Genomic DNA, 20,257 nt, shown 5'->3' on the forward strand with positions numbered 1-20,257 from the left:
GTAGGAAGTATAATGCATGAAATGATCCTACTAGAAATGAATCCATCTAAATCATAACCGTTTTATGAGCTTCAGCCAAAACCCACACAAAAATGAGACATCTTTCATTTGCTTTTTGCTTTGTCCCTCTCGGGGCTTTTCCCCCACTGACACCTAACCACAGCCTAAACGTGTCTTGTCATATTTTTAGGCCTGATTGTGTCTTCGTTTCATCCCCAGCCCATGAGTGAAACAGCATTAATTCATCCTTCACTGTACCAGTATTAAATTCAACACCATCTAAAGATAGCTTTAATTTATATAAAATATATCACCATAAACTTTGGGGGAAGTCAGGAGGCAGCAGTGGCAAAAGAAATTGAAATTTGTTGCCAACTCAGCAATGGGCAAGAGGGGTCTTCAATGCAATGGCGGGAAAAACCCTGAGTCTGTCAAACTGTGCATTATCAGAGAGACAAATGACACAACTTGCATTATGTGACTTACGAATTTGCAATTGATGTTGGGACTCTAGCATAAAAGGCCAGGATTTGTTGGCAGTGTTCCAGACATGTCATCATAAAAAACAAAATAAAATCCTGATGGTATATTCTGCCTTCTTGGAGTTAACAGGGTATTGCTCCAAGGAGAGAACATGTAAATAGGAAAGCTTCAGAGGCAAGAAATGGATGCAATAGGTGCTCCGAGAAGGTTCCACACCCATTTGCACTCTGAAGTGACCCTGAGGGTACAGATAAACTTCCAAGTGGTCTCAATGTCTCTCAGAGAGCTAGCAGTCTTCAGAGTGCAAATAACCAGATGACTATAAAATATAAATCCTTCCATTCCCCACCATTCAGTCAGAACTGAAGAAGCTTCTTTTTTCAAAGAAAAAACCAAGTCGCCTTTTGAAAAGCACCTTTGGCACAGCAATTGGTCCTTCTTGTGAATCAAATCCTGGACTCTTCAATTCAGCATTGACTCCTGGCAACTGCCTGGACAAATCTCTGTAGCTTTTCTGGCAAGATTTCAGAAGTGGTTTGCCCTTGCTTGTTTCCTAGGGTTGGGAGAGAATGACTGGCCCAAGTTTACCCAGCTGGCTTTGTGCCTAAGGCAGGACTAGAACTCATTGCATCTTCCCAGTTTCTAGCCCAGTTCTTTAACCACTAGACCAGTGGTTCTCAACCTGTGGGTCGGGACCCCATTTGGGGTCGAACGACCATTTCACGGGGGTCGCCAAACAACGCAGTCCGCCATTTTTTTCCCCTTTTCCTTAGCTGTGCTACTCCCTTTTATTCTATTGGCTTTTGAAAGCCAATAGAATAGACTCTCTTGAATAGAGTCTAATTCTATTGGCTTTCAAAAGCCAATAGGAATTGTCCAGGCTGTCTCTGCCCTGCTGAGCCCGCCAAAAGTCCCATTCTGCAGACGGTGCTGCACCAGTTGAGTAGTCCTCGACTTACGACCGGTTGAGTAGTCCTCAACTTACGACCGGTTGGGGGTCGCGGCATTAAAAAGGTTGAGAACCACTGCACTAGACCAAACAGGCTCAAAGTTAATTTTAAATTTGTTTTTATCTTTAGCTCAGTTTAAATGCTGATTATATTTATTTATTTAGGATATTTATATGGCTGTCTATTCGCTCACAGTGACTCTAGGTGGCTTACAAGCAATTTAATCATGTTTTCTCCTGGTATCTTATACTAGGCACTGAAAGGTCAAGTAAGGTCCTTAAACTGAAAAAAACAATCTTAGCCAATTAATTTCATGACAATTAATCTACACTAATTAAATTTTCAAGAGAAGCACTATCTGCACAAGAAAGGGGAATAATGTAGATGGTTTTATCAGTACTTGTACTTAAGTACTTAAAACATCTTTAAGTTCAAATAACGTTTAAATGTGACCCTTTTAATTAGGACACATTTTAATGAAAGTTTTAATTAAATATATTATAGTCCTGATATTTGAATGTTTTTCAGGAGGTACAATATGGGGGGAAAAGAAAAGACAAAGAGGCAGAGAGTTGTGTCAGTTGAACTCTTAGATCTGGAGTAAATCTGCCCATCTCCATTTTAATTCTTACAACTGCCTGCCACTCACACTTTTCCAAAGTCAATTTTTATTTGCTCCAAATTCCACTCAGCATTAGAATCTGAATGTAAGAGTTTGCACTTCCACTTCCATGTCAATCAAATAATTGCCTGCAAGCTTGGATGGAACAATAGAATACCACAAAAAAAAATCTTTGGCTCATAAAGCATTGGATTAAGTTCAGATACGGAGCAGCAAACAACATGTTTACACTTGCACACATTGGCATGCTAAAGCAACACAGGAAATGGACAATCTTAAATGTTCACAATGTACACATTCCACAGGGGTTAATGGCCTCCTCTTTGCAGTTCTGTATTCCTTCAGTACAGAGGGTTTTGAAATAGAGACGGCCAGTATATTTCAGAAAGCAAATAAAATCCTTTTTTCTACCAACTCCTCATGACATTATATTCATCTTGTCTCCAGTGCAGTTCTGAGAGTTTACAGTCATCCTTAGTTGTTCCCACATTAGAGCATTGCTTTCCCCTTTCATCAGGCAATAAACCACAACAGTGTTGTCATGGGTACAAACTGATGTACTTTTTCAACCATTCAGATGGTGTTACAATCAGGTAGCCACTTGGGGTGGTATCAGCTAGCAATTATATTGTAGTATTGTCCACTGCTATGGGCATATAGTTCCTCCTCTAGATCCGTTAATCTAGCTGTGTTTCTCAACCTTTAAGATGTGTGGACTTCAATTCTCAGAGTTTTCCAGGAAGAATGCTAGCTAAGGAATTCTGAAAGTTGAAATCCACACTAATCTAGTCATTAAATTGCCTCTCAATCCGTCTCCATCCACAGTAAGTAAATCATTCAATACACATTTTCTTACTAGCTGATATTTGGTGGGAGGGGAAAACATTATTCCCTGCCCTCAATGGGTAAATGAGAACATCATTTGTGGGCATCATGCCTGTGGCAAGACAGGGATCACTAGCAAATTTTAACATGTTTGTGCTGAGGAAAAGCCCTACAGCATCCATATGAGATAACCTGTATATAGAAGCAAGACGTTAGAGCTTTTTGTATGTACCCCGTGGTTGTTTGGATTTTTTGCAAGTCAGATATTGTTACTCTACAGATTGTCAAGCATAAGCACCATGTTGTCAATAAAATAAACCAAAGAAAAATGTACTTGGTTTGTTAAATTTATATAAATTGCATAATCTAGGCTGAATTATACCAATCACCGAATTGGTTCAACATTTTTCTCCATTGGTGACCAACCGACATCTAGAAAAAGTAATATACTATACATCATCCAGATCCCTCATTGAGGGAGATTTGCAGTCTAGAAACAACAAACAAACAAACAGAAAATCAAACAGGACATGAACCTTCTCAAGCTTTTGCCTTCTAGCTAAAACAATGAAAAAGTATTATGTCAAACAATCATAATTTCTCAGTCATTGTGTGAAAAATCTTCTTTCATCTCATCTGATTTTATTACCCATTCATAATTTTATAATGTATATGTCACTCTCTTTCAACCCAATTCACCTTACAGGGTTATTGTTGTGGGGAAAATAGTAGAGGGAAAGCGTGTCGGATATGTTCACCACGTTGAGGTATTTGTAAAAACAATAAAGGCGGGACACAAATATTTTCAAGTAGCTTAGTCAGTATTTTTCAGAAGTCTGAAACATGTTGCTGTTGCTTCAAAGAGAAACTCTTGATCCTTCTTAGTTTTCTTCTAAAAGAGAGATTAAGGACAATGTAATCAGAATTTTTGAAATAGGGTCATCAGTACCACAGACCGTATTCCGAATGTAGCCACATCAAATGAAGATACTGGATTTTATTTTAAGTTCTGTTCATTATAATACTTAGCACAGAATTTGCCCTTTTAATTTACCATTATTGTGAATGGTATTTCCAAAAGAATTATGTACCAGAACCCTAACATGTTTTCTATGGTTAATCAGTCCTAGTTCGGAATGAATACACACATACATGCAGACAAAAACACAGCTTTTATTGCTTTTATAAATAACTCATGGCAGTCAACATATCTAATATTCCTATGTCTTCCTATTTTTCCACATAAACCACCTTGTGAGGTTATTGGGTTGAGACAGAGTGACTGGCCGGCTTTCATGCCTAAAACGGGACTAATCTTGCCATACGGGGAAAGAAACTGTCATTGTTCCTGGAATTATCCTCAGTGATTCTTACCTCCAAGCCTGCAGTCCAGTGGAGGCACATCAGAAAGAGGCATAAAACCTGCCATCTTTGGAAGAATATGCCTGCAGTGGCTGGTGTGTGGCCCTTTATTTGTAATTGGAGAGGGTGATTCTCTGCCTTGCTCCCTGCCTTGCAAGCCGACTGAAAATAACGAAAGTGAGAACAATATAGAGGATAACAGGCCAGATATGTTTAGCTCATACTGGGTAGGGCTCATTAACACTGACAGTGTGCTTTGAAAGCACAAAATACAATAACCTGTTCAGCAAGGCCAAAGTAAACTAGACAACTCATCGACAAGAAAGCAGAACATAAAACACATTAGAGAGAAGATGCAGTTTTAATTTATGCAGGTCAGAAAACATTTGCAGATTTCTTGTGATGATGAACATTCTCCAGGGTTTTTGACTGCAACATGATTTAATCCACTGCAATCAATGGAAGTGAAGTTGCTGCCTAACACCGATCAAAATCAGGTTTCATGTTTTAAAACAGTCACAGCGACCCAGTGATGCAACTGACTAATTGATCCAGCTTATGAATATGCTTCGTCTTCACACAATGACATACTCGGTCCCAAGGCTGGAATGAAGGCATGCATTTACTGTATGATACAGACTTTTTTTGTCCATCCTTCAATTCAGGAAGGAACTAAGGGCAAGGACAGAGTCCCTCCTCTGTTCTCAACAACATAGTTTCAGTCCAATCTTGCACCTCTACCAAATGCTAATCACCATCCAGTCATTGATCCATCTTAATATAGTTCAGGGACCCGATAATCCTTTAAATAAAATGATGAGGAAATAAACCTATCACCATCTACATTTCAAACATGGATTGAGCTACAGGAAGTCCTTGACTTACAACCATTTATTTAGTGACCATTCAAAGTTATAACGGCACTGAAAAAAGTAACTTATGACCTTTTCCACACTTTAAGACCGTTGCAGCATCCCGCTAGTCACATGGTCAATACTTGCCAACTGGCATGTACTTATGATATTTGCTGTGTCCCGGGGTCACGTGATGCCCTTTTGCGACCTTCTGACAAGCAAAGTCAATGGGGAAGCAAAATTCACTTGACAGCCAGGTTACTAACTTAACTGCTGCAGTAATTCACTTAACAACAGTGGTAAGAAAGGTCGTAAAATGAGGCAAGACTCACTTAACAATGGTCTCACTTAGCAACAGAAAGTTTGGGTTCGATTGTGATTTTAAGCCAAGGATTACTTGCATAGCTTTTTAATTGGGAAATATCTTAATCCAGCAACTGGACTGCATTTTTTGTTTTGTATAGCCATAATTCTCCTAGAGGCAGAAGATTTATTATTTTATTATTTCAGCAAGTTTATTATACCTGTCTACTCCGGCAGACTGCAAAATTTAATACTAGGTCAAAATAATTAAAAGTATTTGATGTTTAAGTTATTCAAGAGTCACCCATCTTATGAAAGATGCCTATACTGAGAACTTTATAAAGGATGCCCAACGCAAATTAGTCTCAATTAGACCTGCTTTGTTGTTTTGAAAGGGAGTTAGTCATGATCAACTTTGGCTGGATTTACTACCTCAGAATTTTCTTACATCTCAAACAGACCTTCATGTGCTTCAGATATCCACTCATGGTAAATTAAAGTGACTTCGCATGGACAAATCCTACTGTTTTTTAACGTTTATCAACAAATTAAAACATTAATCCTTTAGGATACTATCTATTTTTAATCTAGGCCAGTGGTGGCGAACCTACGGCATGCGTGCTGGAGGCGGCACTTGGAGCCCTCTCTGTGGGCACACACCGTCGCCCCAGCCTCACCTCCTCCCACGGCCCCCTCACCAGCAGCCCTCCCAGAGGAGAGTTGCCCCCGGGCGCAGCCCACATGAAGCAGCGCAGCCAAGGACATAGTAGCCAGGCAGTAGGGACAAGACTCCGCCCTTGCACCCTGTCGTGCACAGATGATGCTGTGGGGCATGGGTGGAGGGCGTAGCCCCTGCTGGGCTGCCTGGGTGATCTGTGGCAGGCTATAGAGGTGGTGAGTGGCCCAGTAGGTTGGGCGGAGTGGGGACGGGCGTGGGGGGGCAGTTTTGGGGCACTCAGGACTTGAGAAAAAAGGAGCTCTTTTAAAAAAGAAAACACAATGGTGGAACAACAAAGAAAACTGGAAAACATTAAAATGGGCTAAACAGACCTTTGTATTAGGAAAGATTTTAAATCTTAAATAATGTATCCTTGTGGCAGGACAACCACAGTTTAAGGAAAAACAAAAAGACGTTCATTCTATCATGGCTGCGAACACAATTTCCAAGAAAGCAGATAGGAACAGTGTACCATGACAGCTCTCCTCTTGAGCAAAGACAACACAGACAAGCACATCTGCCCCCTGAATTCCTCAAGCAAATTCCACAGAGCTAATCAGCATTCCATTATTCAGGAAGTCTGCACCTCAGAGATCTCCTTGCATCTTCGGGAACATTTGGGCCATTCCAACCAGCAGAAAGTTGTGAGCCAGCAACACTTCCAGCAAAAGCTCACACCAATTCTTATAAACTTGCTAAATGTTCTTGGCTACAAGGGAGCATCCAAGCATGCAGGATTACAGACCAGACATGCTCCCCAGGCAGTCCCCAGGGATTAAAGCCATCCATGTTTCATTACTTTCCCCCCTTGTTGGTTAATTTTTAAGTAGATTACACCAGCTTTCAGAAAACATTAGGAGTTTCAGGCAGCAAAGTTCAAGGAGCAGGAAAAGTGTTTGTGACAGAACATATAGTACATTACTGGGCACTGTGATCTCCCACTTGGCCAGATGGATTTGGAGATTTTTCACATGCAATCTGCCCTGTTGTGACTCGTGAATAAAAGATAGTTTCCCACTCCAACCTAATTCCCCTTTTCCTGTCCTGTCACAAACTGTTTTCCTCAAGTTTATGGTTTGTATTCTCAATCATTTCCCGCAAGTCTTCAGACAATAACTTTTAGGAGAAATATTGGCAACAGTGCATTTGCTAAGAAACATTAACACACCCCATTCTGTGTGTTTCACTTTTTATTTAATAATAGCACTATGTTAACTGTGAAATATTTAAGAAGAATACATGTCAAGCATCCTGTATGCCTCAAGATATTTCTCAGGAAAGATGCTGTAATGACTTCATAGATAATAAGAAGATAAAAAATAGTGGTCCTCTCTTTAAAATTTAACTAAACCTGTAGGAAATAAAAGAACGCATGTAATCTGCAGGATAGGTCTTTCTGAGACTGCACAAACTGATATTTTCACAGCAGTCAGGATGGATCTCTTTTGCCAGGCATTTAATTTATTGATATTTGTATTGGTATTAAGCGATGATGTTGGATTTTTATTTTTGCACATTGAATTTTATCAATTGTTAATTGCTCCGATTGTATAGAAAGGCTGGATATTGAACAGCAAAATAGTTATTTGTTGTTTCATTATGTTAAATAACCAAATACCAACCTGTAATACTCATTTTTACCGAATTTTTAACATACAAAGCAATCATTTTATCACAAATCTATTCCACCAATACTATTTCTCATTCCACCCAGAACATGGAAGACAACCACACCCCATTTAACTGTTGCAAGTAAGAAAAAAAGACAAAAATCCAGATTAAAGGTATTTTGTAAAATAAGCAGGCACTGAAATATAAATAATGTTTTGTATCTATCTCAATTTTTTTTCAATAGCTACCTGTCCATTGCTATCCTTGATTTATTTTCTTCAATTCTGCCTACCGTGTTTTCCATGACTCTTTCACATGACTCTTGAGATCTCACCTTGGCAGCTCCTGGAGTCTCAAACATCCTTTGAAAACACTTCATGTTTTCTTCCTTTCCATTTCATATACTTCTCTCTCTCTGTGTGTGTGTGTGAGTGTGTGCTGAACACATGTAGTCTTTGGCTGAACATTCTGTTCTTGATGTCCTATAATAATACTATTTCCCCTCCCCAAAATTACTGTTCATTCCATTTACCCATACCTCTACCTCACTCCTTCTTGCTTTGTTCTTTTATATTGAATGATAAATAATATGTTTCCAGGTATTACATTTTCTCCTTACTCCTGTAAAATACCATAATAACTTATGATTCAATTAATCAATAGTGTTATCTGATTAAGCTAACTTGGCAAAACTTCAGTTTTCTGACCTGCGTGCTTTCCATGCTTTTCCCAGTTTGCTCAGAAGAGCACATGAGAGCTTTCCATCCAGCCCACCTCACTTCGCTTAAACACTTACCGGTAGTGCTGGATGTTTTCAGACTGTGTAACATTCCTAAGAGATAACGTCTACCTGGATTACACGAAGCACTCATTGATATTCTCATGGCTGACTTGTATAAAAGACATGTGCCTTTCTGAACCTGGCCTTTGTAAGTGTAGCACAAAGGAGTTTCTGATACAGAAAGCAGAATTTTCATTAGACTAAAGAATTAGAAGCCACTCTGGATGCCAGAAGAAATACAACCATTATCTAGCTTAGATTTAGTCAGCATAATATTCTTTCATGGAGAAGCGGTATTTGATTTCATATAACAAAAGCAGCCCAAATTTCCAGTGGATGTTGGACCAGTGTGAATATTGTTCTCAGTTCCTATAACAGTGGTGGCAAACCTATGGCACGGGTGCCAGAGGCGGCACTTGGAGCCCTCTCTGTGGGCATATGTGCCATTGCCCCAGTCTCGCCTCTCCCCACGACCCCCTCCTCACCTGCAACCCCCTTGGAGGAGAGTCGCCCCTGAGCGTGGCTCACATGGAGCAGCGCAGCCCAGGACATGGCAGCCAGGCAGTGTAGACAAGACTCTGCCCTCACGCCCCATCATGCACAGCTGATGCTGCAGGGCGCAGGCAGAGATTGTGGCCACCATGGTGCTGCCTGGGCGACCTGTGGTGGGCCCTGGAAGTGGTGAGTGGCCCTGAGGGCAGGCGGGGTGGGGGATGGTGTGTGTGGGGGAACGGGGGCACAGCAGGAGGTGGAGTGGGGGCGGGGCCAGTTTTTGGACACTCGGTCTCTAAAAGGTTCGCCATCACTGTCCTATAATAACTAGTTGCTATTAGAATTTTATGCTACTAAATTGGGAGGGGGGGTTACAGACATTTAAACAAAACCCTGTCCTTTTTATATACATTGACACATGTACAAAAGAGGTGATACCACTTTCACCAGCTTTCCTGTTTGGACATTCTCCAATGGATCCTGCCGGCCCAAGCTATCTTGCTAGGTACCTACTGAACTTATTGCATCATCTGATTCTTTTTAAAATGATTCTTTTAATGAAAATGGAATTACAAACCTCCCCCATTGCAAACAAAGCAACACACTAACCTCTACTTCTGCTATATTTCTGCAGAAAAACCCTTGCTCGACTCCTCTCTGTCCCCTTGCTCGTTATATTAGCGTGGTAAAGAGTATCCTGTGGGACTTGTCAATTTTCAGATTAATTTGTATTTCATGAGTGGCCAGGCTGACCATGACAGACATTCTGTGAGTGCCTCTGACATATCTTTTCAAATTTCCAGCCATACGTCTGGAAGTCCCCCAAAGGTAATCTGTCTCCCCATCTAAAAAGTGTAATTCTTAAGTTAATGTATTATATATGACACTTTTTCTTCCCAACAAGACCATCAGTGGATTCAACTAAGCATTTATCAAGTGTAAATTTACCAAAGTGCAAGAAAATCCTACAAGGAAGAGGCTACAAAGATTGACTTAGCAAGTGGCAGAGAAATTTCCTGTGCTGCTGCTTTGATTTTTGCCTGCAAATAGTTTGAAACAAATGTCCTCCCCCACTGCCTTGTGCAGGGTGACTGGCTTACTCAACTCAGTCAGGCCCTTGAAGCGGCTTACAATCAAGGGATGCCCACAACACAGAAGCCCAATCTTTTGCTGCTTTAAAGAAACAAAAAGGGCATCTAAACAGGCTAATCTTCCTAAGTTTTCTTAAGGCTTAGGGAGTGTCAAAGAGGCAGAGAGGTTGGCCATGGTCCGTGCCTCTCCCAATAGTTTCACAGAACATGCTGCATGTATAGATTTACTTCACCCTCATGCAGTAGGAGAGGTTTGCTTTGCAAAACTTCAAATAAACTAAGTCCTGGCACCATAAAGGTCAACACCAGCATTCTGAAATTGGCCTAAAAACAAATGGACAACTACTGCTGCTCTTATAAAAACAATACCACTTCTGCTTCTACTTTATAGCAGTTTACAAAGTGCATTTTGGACAGCTAAAGCTTTCAGATATTCATGCAAAGGTAGCTCTATTTAGTAGCTTTATTTAAAACACACAGAGATATTCAGTCTAGACATTGCCCCATTGAATCTCAGATTGATAAGGACACTGCATCTCCCATCAGGCCAAACCAACATTTCTCAAAAAAAAAAAAAAAACATAGCTAATGCATCAGAACTGGATAGAAGGCCCTCCTTATTACCCCAAACAATTAAGAATTAATTAACTATCACATAATTAAAAGAGTATACAGGTGGTCCTGGTTTAACATCATAACTGGGACAACAACTCAGTTGTTAAGCAAAGTGATCTAAAAGTGAAACAATGATTGTGCTTATGATCTTACTTCAGCTTCCCTTTATGGTACAGACCTGCAAATGTCATAATGTGAAGATTGGTAGTAAAGTCACAGTACTTTTTCATCATTGTCCTAACTGTGAGACTGTGAACAGTCAATAAACAAGGCGTAAAGTGAGGACTACCCATATTTGCTTTCACACAATTGTAAACCTAAAAAACAGTCTAGATCTATTTTTGTTCAGTTCTAATGTTTCAGTTCATTAATGTTTATATAGATTATCACCTTTGCCAAACATCTATTCAACATTTTACTCATCACTAGAAAGTACACAAACAACTAGAATAGCAAATAATTACAAGCACATTTTCACTTGGCGAATGGTGGTTAATACTCACTTTGTTAGGGTAAGAATGTCCTCATAAGCAGCCAGTTTAAAGCTCACTACCAAGGCTACTGAGACAAAATGGTGACTTCAGTGATGGATATGGTTGTTCACTGCAACCAAGATGCACACACTAGGATGACCTGCATCTAAATTACTACTGATTGGGGACAATGATATGTCAATGGGGAGAATCATTTAATTGTTGTTATTAAACAATTTGCTGTTGGCAATCTTCTCAACTCACCACTCATCATCATTACATGTATATTTCCTCTGTCACTGAGTATTGTTTTGCTTCCATGTCTCCTCTTAAGCTACAAGTACATGTACATATATATATATATATATATATATATATATATATATATATATATATATATATCTCAGTATATTCTTACATACTTTGCCTGGATCCACTTCAAGACCTGTGAATCTTGGAAGTTAAAACCATTGAAAGGCAAGTCTGGGAAGCACAGTCCATATATACAGTATATAAGAAAATATATGTGTGTTCAAAGACCCAGCAGATATTTCTATTTGCCTGAAGTGAATGGAGGTGAAATTACTCAAGAAGAGAAAGGTGTTCTATCAGGCAGAGGGGTGCTGCCATTTTATCAAGGATGATTCCAGTGATCCCTAGAGGATGGATCAGCTTGATTGAGGAGTGATCATTAATTTCGCTCTTGTGACCCTATTAGGCAGACAAGTGTTAGTTGTATGGTGAGCTCTGAAGAGGATCAAGGAATAACGTGGGTGAAGATGTGACTGATTGATATAAATTACCTGGGCATGCAGTGAAGCAGGGTAGGTGAAAGCAGGCGGAGGTAGAGCAGGTGCTAACTCCGCTGGGTAGAGAGGGTACGGCGCCCACACTTCAGGGCTACTGGGGTAAAGTGCAGGCACTGTGAGTTCATCTGCAAGAGAAGAATAAGGAAAGGTCATCATTAAAAAACCCAGTAAATGCAGAAAACAAAACGGCAAATTGTCTTCACCGCCAAACTAAGATGGTCTCTCTGACCACTCCTCTTTCTTCAAAAAGCAAAAATGGAGAAAATCAGGGGGGGAAGTTTGCTCTGAGACAACCTATGAAAATCAACATCTATATCCTACATTAAAAAACCAAGGATACTTTTCAACAGGGGCATAACAGGAGACAGAGAAAAATCAAACTAAGCTACTCTACCAACTAAGAGCAATCAAAGTAAGCATTGATAATATCAGTCAGGTTGACTGGTGATGATGGGAATCATAGTCTAACACAGCCATAGAACACCAGATCAGGAACAACTGTTATACATTTTTTGAATCAATGAATACAGCTGAAACTATGCTTGATGCTTCAGCTGGGAAACTCTGAAAGAAAACAATCGACTATTTGCTTCATTACATATTTAAAACACAGAACAATGCACCAATATATGTAATCACATCTTCTAATATTATTTCATAAGTAGCAGAAATATATAGGTTCCTAAAGAATTATCATAGACCTGGAAAGCTGGGTAAAGGGAGCTGACTGCAATCCTTTGTAAACCATCTTACCCTCACTCACCATGAATTTATATCACAGCCTACATCACATTATTCATAATATCAGAGCCTTTGAAAACACATGATCAAATAATTAAAAGTAAACAAAATGACATATGAATATAGAATGAATTCAGTTAAGCCAAAAACAGCAGCCAATATTCAATGTGACAGAAGCTAAACATTTCTTCAGAACTGTTTTTCATAAAACAGTGATGGCGAACTTTTTAGAGACCCAGTGCCCAAACCCACTTATTTATCACTGGGTGCCGGGTGGGTGTGGCTGCGGTGGTCATGGCAGACTGGATGCGCGGGGCCAGGGTGGTGGTGGCCAGTCCCTTGCCATCTCCAGGGCACAGCATGTGTGCCCACAGAGAGGGGTCTGAGTGCCTCCTCTGGCACGCGTGCCATAGGTTCGCCACCACTGTCATAAAAGATATCAAATTATAGGTCCTGGCATTTTGTATAAAATGTATTTCTCAATTCCTTACAAAATTCTAGGCAAATAGACCAATCAGCTTACTAAAGTAACAGCTACTATAAGAAGACATGATGGGAGATTGAAACCTTTTAAGATAAAGCTGCTGGCTGGCCTCTCTTCTTTTGTATGGCAGTTTAGGAAGTAAACGAATCAAGGAAATAATGAATTGGACTTGCATTCTTAAAGTTGTGCACTTCACAATTTTATGTATTATCCAAGATTTAATCTCAGATGAAAGTGCTAATCTGACTTGGTGTATATCACTGAGACCTGGATTAGGAAAAAGAGGGAAGCGGTATGCACTGGCTACTCTGTGCTCTGAAAAACTCAGAATGGCAGTTAAGGAAGAAACTTGACCTTCATCTTTAGGAATTTCGTCTTGCTTACTAAACATTCTATCCAATAGTCCTCCAGTTCTGAGTGTGTGCAGCTGTCTTTTTGCTAGGAATTAAGGCTGGGGGTGGTTGTGGGAAGTTGTTCTGTTTCTCAGCCTTAAATCCATCCCATAAAAGGCCCACAATTTTTGTTGTTGAAATTTGACCATTTTGCCACCGAATTTCTGCAATAGGATCTCATACTGTGGGACAGCTGCAAATGGATTCCACTTCACCTACAAACAGTTGAACAATTATATAAATTGTTTGGAAAGATAATTAAAAGTTGTTCCTTACCATCTCATTCCAAGGAAGCAATCAGTAACTTTGAATGTTGCCTAACTTCAATAATGAACTACATGAGGGAGAATAAACTGATATTAACTTAAATAATAATAATAATAAAGTTGAAAGGGACCTTGGAGGTCATTTAGTCTGTCCAGTCTCTTCTTAAAAACATCCAGTGTTGGAGCATTCACCGCTTCTGGAGGCAGGTTGTTCCACTGGTTAATTGTTCTAACTGTCAGGAAGTTTCTCCTCAGTTCCAGGTTGCTTCTCTCCTTGATTAGTTTCCATCCGTTGCTTCTTGTCCTACCCTCAGGCGCCTTGGAGAATAGCTTGACTTCCTCTTCTTTGTGGCAACCCCTGAGATATTGGAATGCTGCTACCATGTTATCCCTAGTTCTTCTTTTCATTAAACTAGACATACCCAATTCCAGCAGCCTTTCCTTATATGCTTTAGCTTCCAGTCCCCTAATCACCGTTGTTGCTCTTCTCTGTACTCTTTCTAGAGTCTCAACATCTTTTTTACATTGTGGTGACCAAAACTGGATGCAGTATTTCAAGTGTGGCCTTACCAAGGCATGGTAAAGTGGTATTAATACTTCACGTGATCTTGATTCTATCCCTCTGTTAATGCAGCCTACCATGTGTTGGCCTTTCTGGCAGCTGCAGCACACTGCTGGCTCATATTTAAGTGATTGTCCACTAGGACTCTGAGGTCTATCTCACAGTTACTACTATTGAGCAAGGTACCCCCTATACTATACCTGTACATTTGATTTTTCTTACCTAAATGTAGAACCTTGCTTTTTTCACCATTGAATTTCATTTTGTTAGATAGTGCCCATTGTTCAAGTCTGTCCAGATCCTTCTGTATCTTAAGCCTGTCTTCTGGAGTGTTGGCTATTCCTGCCAGCTTGGTGTTGTCTGCAAATTTGATGAATTCCCCATCGTCCAAATCGTTGATGAAGATGTTAAAGAGCACTGGGCCCAGAACAGAGCCCTGGGGCACCCCACTACACACTTCCCTCCATGTAGATGCAGTTCCATTGAGGACCACATGCTGAGTACGGCTGGTCAGCCAGCTACGGATCCATCTGGTGGTGATTCTGTCTACCCCACATTTTTCTATCTTGTCAAGTAGTAGGTTGTGATCTACTTTATCAAATGCCTTACTGAAGTCCAAGTAAATTATATCCACAGCATTCCTCTGATCCACTAATATTGTCACTTGGTCAAAGAATGCAATAAGATTTATTTGGCATGATCTGTTTTTGACAAACCCACGTTGGCTTTTAGTAATGACTTTGTTTGCCTCTAAAGTGTTCACTGATTCGTTGTTTGATTATCTTTTCCAGAATCTTCCCAGGTATTGAGATCAGACTGATAGGTTTGTAATTTCCTGGGTCCATTTTTTTCCCCTTTTTTGAAGATGGGAACTACATCAGCTCTTTTCCAGTCCTCCGGTAGTTCCCCAGTGCTCCATAATCTTTGAAAAATATAGTTCAGTGGTTCTGAGATCACATCTGCCAATTCCTTGAGAACCTTGGGTTGTAATCCATCTGGTCCTGGTGATTTGAACTCATCTAGGCTGGACAGGTGCTCACTTACCATTTTCTTGCCTATTTTAACCTGTGTTTCTATTTTGTTTTTTATGGCACTATTTTTGATAGGTCGGTCTGTTTTTTCCCTTTGTGTAAAGACAGATGCAAAAAATGAGTTAAATAGTTCTGCTTTCTCCGTTACTTGTCACCTTCTTGCCACTTTCACCCACTAATGGACCAACCAGTTCCTTCACTTTTTTCTTGTCTTTTACACGTTGAAAGCTTTTTTTGTTATTTTTGACTTTGGTCGCAAGCCTTAGTTCATTTTGAGCCTTGGCTTTCTTCACTTCATCTTTGCAGGCTCGGGCTATTTGCTGATCTTCTGACTTAGTTATGTTCCCCTCTTTCCACTTTCTATACTTGTCCTTTTTATCTTTCAATTTGTCAGAGAGTTCTTTATGCAGCCATGCTGGTTTCTTTTGAGAGCTGTTGTTTTTCCTCTTTGTTGGTATTGTGCTAGACTGGGCTTTTATTATCTCATTTTTCAAAATTTCCCAAGCTTCTTGAGTTGTTTTCCCCTTGATGATTCTCATCCATGGAATCCTTCCCAAGCCCTCTCTAAGTTTATTGAAATTAGCTCTCTTGAAGTCCAAGACTCTAGTTTGACTGTGTTCTATTGCTTGTGCTTCTATAATGTTGAATTCTAATATTGCATGATCACTTCCTCCCAGAGTTCCTATGGCTTCAACACCTTCTATCATTTCATCTCTGTTAGTGAGAATTAGATCCAAAATGGCTAATCCCCTAGTTCCCTTCTCTACTTTTTGGGAAACAAAGTTGTCTGCTAGGTTTGCCAGGAATCTGTTTGATCTTCCACTTGGTGCAGAGTTTGTCTCTGCACCAAGAGACAAACTCTAATGGGGGACTTTAACTCCCAGGGTAGTTAAAGTCCCCCATTACTATTGTGCTTCCTACATACCTTAGTTAGCTGACTAGCAAAAAGTTCATCTATTTCCTCTGTTTGGTTGGGTGGCCTGTAGTATACACCTATGACAATGTCATTCCCCCCCCCTTTTATATCGACCCAAATGCATTCAAGACAGTTTTCATCATTGTTGTGCTCTATTTCTGTAGAGATGTAGTCATTTCTTATATAGAGAGCAACTCCACCTCCTCTTTTATTTGGTATGTTTTTTTTAAAATAATTTAAATCCCTCTAGCTGTGTGTTCCATGTGTGGGTTTCATCCCACCATGGTTTCCGTAATGGCAACAATATCATATCTGCTTTCATTAACCTCTAATGTTTAACTTATTAAACATTAACTAAGATAGAGGTTAAATTAATAATCAAGAAACAGGACTCAGCCTGTTTGGGACTGGACTTCATTCCCCTTGAAGGGCAGATCCATGGTTGAGAGCAGTTCTCAGTTATCACTGGATTTATCAATAATGTTTTGGCCAGTTGTGATCCTTTTTCCACTAATCAGATTATCTAACCTCAGTTACAGCCCATTTTGATTATTGTAATTTGTTCTACATGGATACATTAGGAAACTCTTTAAAAGTTGCAGTTGGTATAAAATGCAAAGATCAATGACACCTAGACCAAAACGTTCTGCACTATTTTTCAGGAAATATTTTATTAAACATTTTTAAGAAGAGAAAAAAGGAAAAAGGTACACCCCAACAAAAGAAGAAGAAAAAATGTACATAAGATGAATAAAAAGGGAAATTGTAGGCATGAGAGAAATAGGCTAATTTTTATATTTCTTTGATTAGTTTTAAATAACAAAATATACTATAATATTTTTAAAACTTGCCAAAACCCAAGTATCAGTACCAAATATCTACATTAAATATCAATACCAAAAACATGTCAAAAATCATAAAATGGTATTAAGAATTGTAGGAATTTCTATTTAGGAAGCATAAAATATCCATGCAGCAATTATCATGCACAAAGTTAGTTCAATGCATTTTGTGGGAAAGTAATGTGTAATTAAAAGTATTAATTTGAAAAGGAAAATCAGCTTTTAAACTTTGTTTCATTCTGTTATTTATAAATCACTTTCAGAAACTGTTGAATTTTGCAACATTGCAAGCCAATAGAGAACATGATCCTGCCTGGTCATTACATTTCCAACAATTGTTAGACAATGAACTATTCCTTTTAGTAATCAATACTAATATGCCAGCAATAAAACCAGATTTTTTCCCTAATATTCAATGTGATACATTTTTCTTCTATTGAAATTCCTGTCATTGTTTATCAATTATTGTATTATATCAAAAATTTGCATCCATTTAAACAAGCAGCTTTAATACATTTGGAATCTGGTTGTTTATTGTTTACTTGACATAATTTAACCTCTAAAGCCCCCAATAAAGGCCTGGACTAGCTAAATCAGGGTTGTCAAACTGCCGGCCCGCGGCTGGTTTCATCATACCGAAGCCGCATCCACCCCATGCCGGCAATGCAAAAAGAGTTGCGGTACATCATAACACGTCACGTGACATGGCGAGTTTGACACCTGTGATCTAAATGACTGGCTTTGTCATTGTAAACCTGTTCAGCTGAACTTTCATTCTTAATCAATAATTACATTGTGTGAGCTATCTACATGAAAATAACCAACTACTGTATTAAGAATCTGGAGGAAGTGGGGAGGAATCTACATCTATCAAAACAATGCATACAAAGTGCTAATCACAGAGCAAGGAGCACATTTATGTGGTTCTAATTTTCAATATTAAACCTTCATGCTCAAGCTATTTATCAGGGCCAACTAACCAAAACCGCTGCTTCTTGACTACAGCTTTGTTTTTCCCTAAGAAACAAGGACACAAGTAGGCACAATGAATCACGATATCAGCTTCATTTTTTTCATTCTTTCCTTGAACAGAAGATTTTATAACCAACTCATCATTGTAACTGCCCTTTCCTGCAACCTTTCCAATTCTATGATGTCCTTTTTGACATGGGTCAAACAATATCTAGTAACTCAAATGCAATTTTGTCAGTTATGATAGTATCCCTGCCTATTATCAACTCCTTCCCTAATAATCCTTGGCACTAATTTACCCTTTCCACCACTGAGCCTGTCATTTTCAGTGCACTATTTAACAATCATCTCTATCAAATACCACAAGCAAGGATGAAAAACACATAAGATTTTTTTTTTACAGCAGCAAAATCAGCACATCAGGATAGAACACATACGTTTGCTTGTCTTTTCTGAGAGGCACTAAGGGTTTTTTTTTTCTTTTGTAATCTGTTGACTAGAAAAAGAATCTTTACTTAGCTTTAGTTCAATCTCAATTTTGCTTATAACAAACTATTGGCATTTCTGAGCTGATACAAAACAGTGGAACACGACTTTATCACAAAATTGCCATTAATGACTTATGCAGTGCAGCATCTATTGAAGCCCTCCAATAAAGAGAGATCCCAAGAAACAGGACAACTGAGAGAAACAACAGTAATAGGAAGCAGCAGATGGAAAAAACTGCTTTACAAGTACAACTCACACTTTTGAGAGCAGCAACCCAAGAATAGGGTATTGGCCTGTGGCAGGTTCTCCTCCTTTTTGTTTTTCAGACAGAGCTGCCTTCCCTGACCCTTCTTAATAGCATTGCTTAACAGTTTGTGTATCCCTAATGCGGTGGCAAGTGTCTTATCTACAAACAAAAGAGAAACTCACTGAAAGAGTCTGCGTTTGGAACCAGTTCTATGCCACTTGTTTAAAATCCTCTCTTTTCACACCCTACGCCAACAGCAGAGAAACATTCAAGAATAGCCTGAAGAGTTTCATTTCAGTGGAGCTGACAAAGATGCATTTTAATTATATAAAAGACTAAGTGTGCATGCTGTCAATTTGAAAGTAAGATAAACAAGAAAAGGTTGGCAAGAGCTAAAGCAAACAACCTTCCCTTTATCATCCATTCCTAAGGCCTGTGGTCATTCCTAAGGTTGGGAAGGGAACAAGCTTATAAATACACTCACAGCATTCCCTAACCTCATCCGTAAGATGTCACATGGGAGGAGTTTAACAAGAAAGCAACGCCAAGGAGCATTTTTGTACATCCAAGCTCCCAGTCTCTTCTCTATTCCAATAAAACTTTTGGAAACTTTCAAAACAATACAGCTGTACTTACACTTTTTTCTATTATTTTTGTCTCTAGCATTTCATTCTTTCTCTTTTGTCTTTCCTCTGCTGACATTTAAGCGGTAAGCTTCTGGGGAAACAGAGAATTCATCCAGTGCAATATACAAAGATGGAGTAAGATATGGATGCTACTACAATAAACATTAATTTTAGGCTTCTTAAGGGAACTTTCTAACTAAATTGTGAAATGAAGAAGCAAAATAAAAAGAAATTGGGTGTGCAAATTATCAAAGCTGTTCCGGAAAAGTTATACTGACTTATTAACTAAGCCATAATTGTCAGATCAAGGTGCATAGTCTCTATTATGGTTTTAAGCTACATGGATCTACTGAAGACAGAAGATAGTTTTAAGAGAGTTTAAGACAGCATGATAAAACTCATCATTATTTATGGTCTGTTCCCTTGTTTATTTTGTCCTACTGCTGTTTCTGGCAAGACTAAAGTCATGCAAAATTCTACTTGTTGAGGGACAATTCTGAAGCAAAGGAAACAAACAACCACATTGTGAGCAAGAACTATTTTTGATTCCAGTTACAAAGATAACAATTCAGTCATTCCATTAAATACTTTACCTAAACTGGAAGTCCAAAATGTCTGAAATGTTTCATTTGCTCTTTCAAGCTACTTCTTTCACAATTCTAACAAGCAAACTATAAAGCTGAAAAATATGCAAAATTAC

At 39.1% G+C, this 20,257-nt stretch overlaps 1 protein-coding gene across 1 annotated transcript in view; it reads right to left on the reverse strand.

Moving 5' to 3' along the window:
• Nucleotides 1–20,257, reverse strand: part of RBPMS (RNA binding protein, mRNA processing factor) — an 83,352-nt gene that overhangs the window by 13,191 nt on the left and 49,904 nt on the right. Inside the window, exon 7 of the mRNA XM_039333537.1 lies at nt 11,984–12,114. Coding sequence (XP_039189471.1) covers nt 11,984–12,114 — 131 coding nt within the window. The remainder of the gene's footprint in view (nt 1–11,983; nt 12,115–20,257) is intronic.

The sequence above is a fragment of the Crotalus tigris genome, unplaced genomic scaffold (genome assembly GCF_016545835.1).
Source record: "Crotalus tigris isolate CLP2741 ecotype Arizona unplaced genomic scaffold, ASM1654583v1 scf7180000024506.7606697, whole genome shotgun sequence".
NCBI lineage: Eukaryota > Metazoa > Chordata > Lepidosauria > Squamata > Viperidae > Crotalus > Crotalus tigris.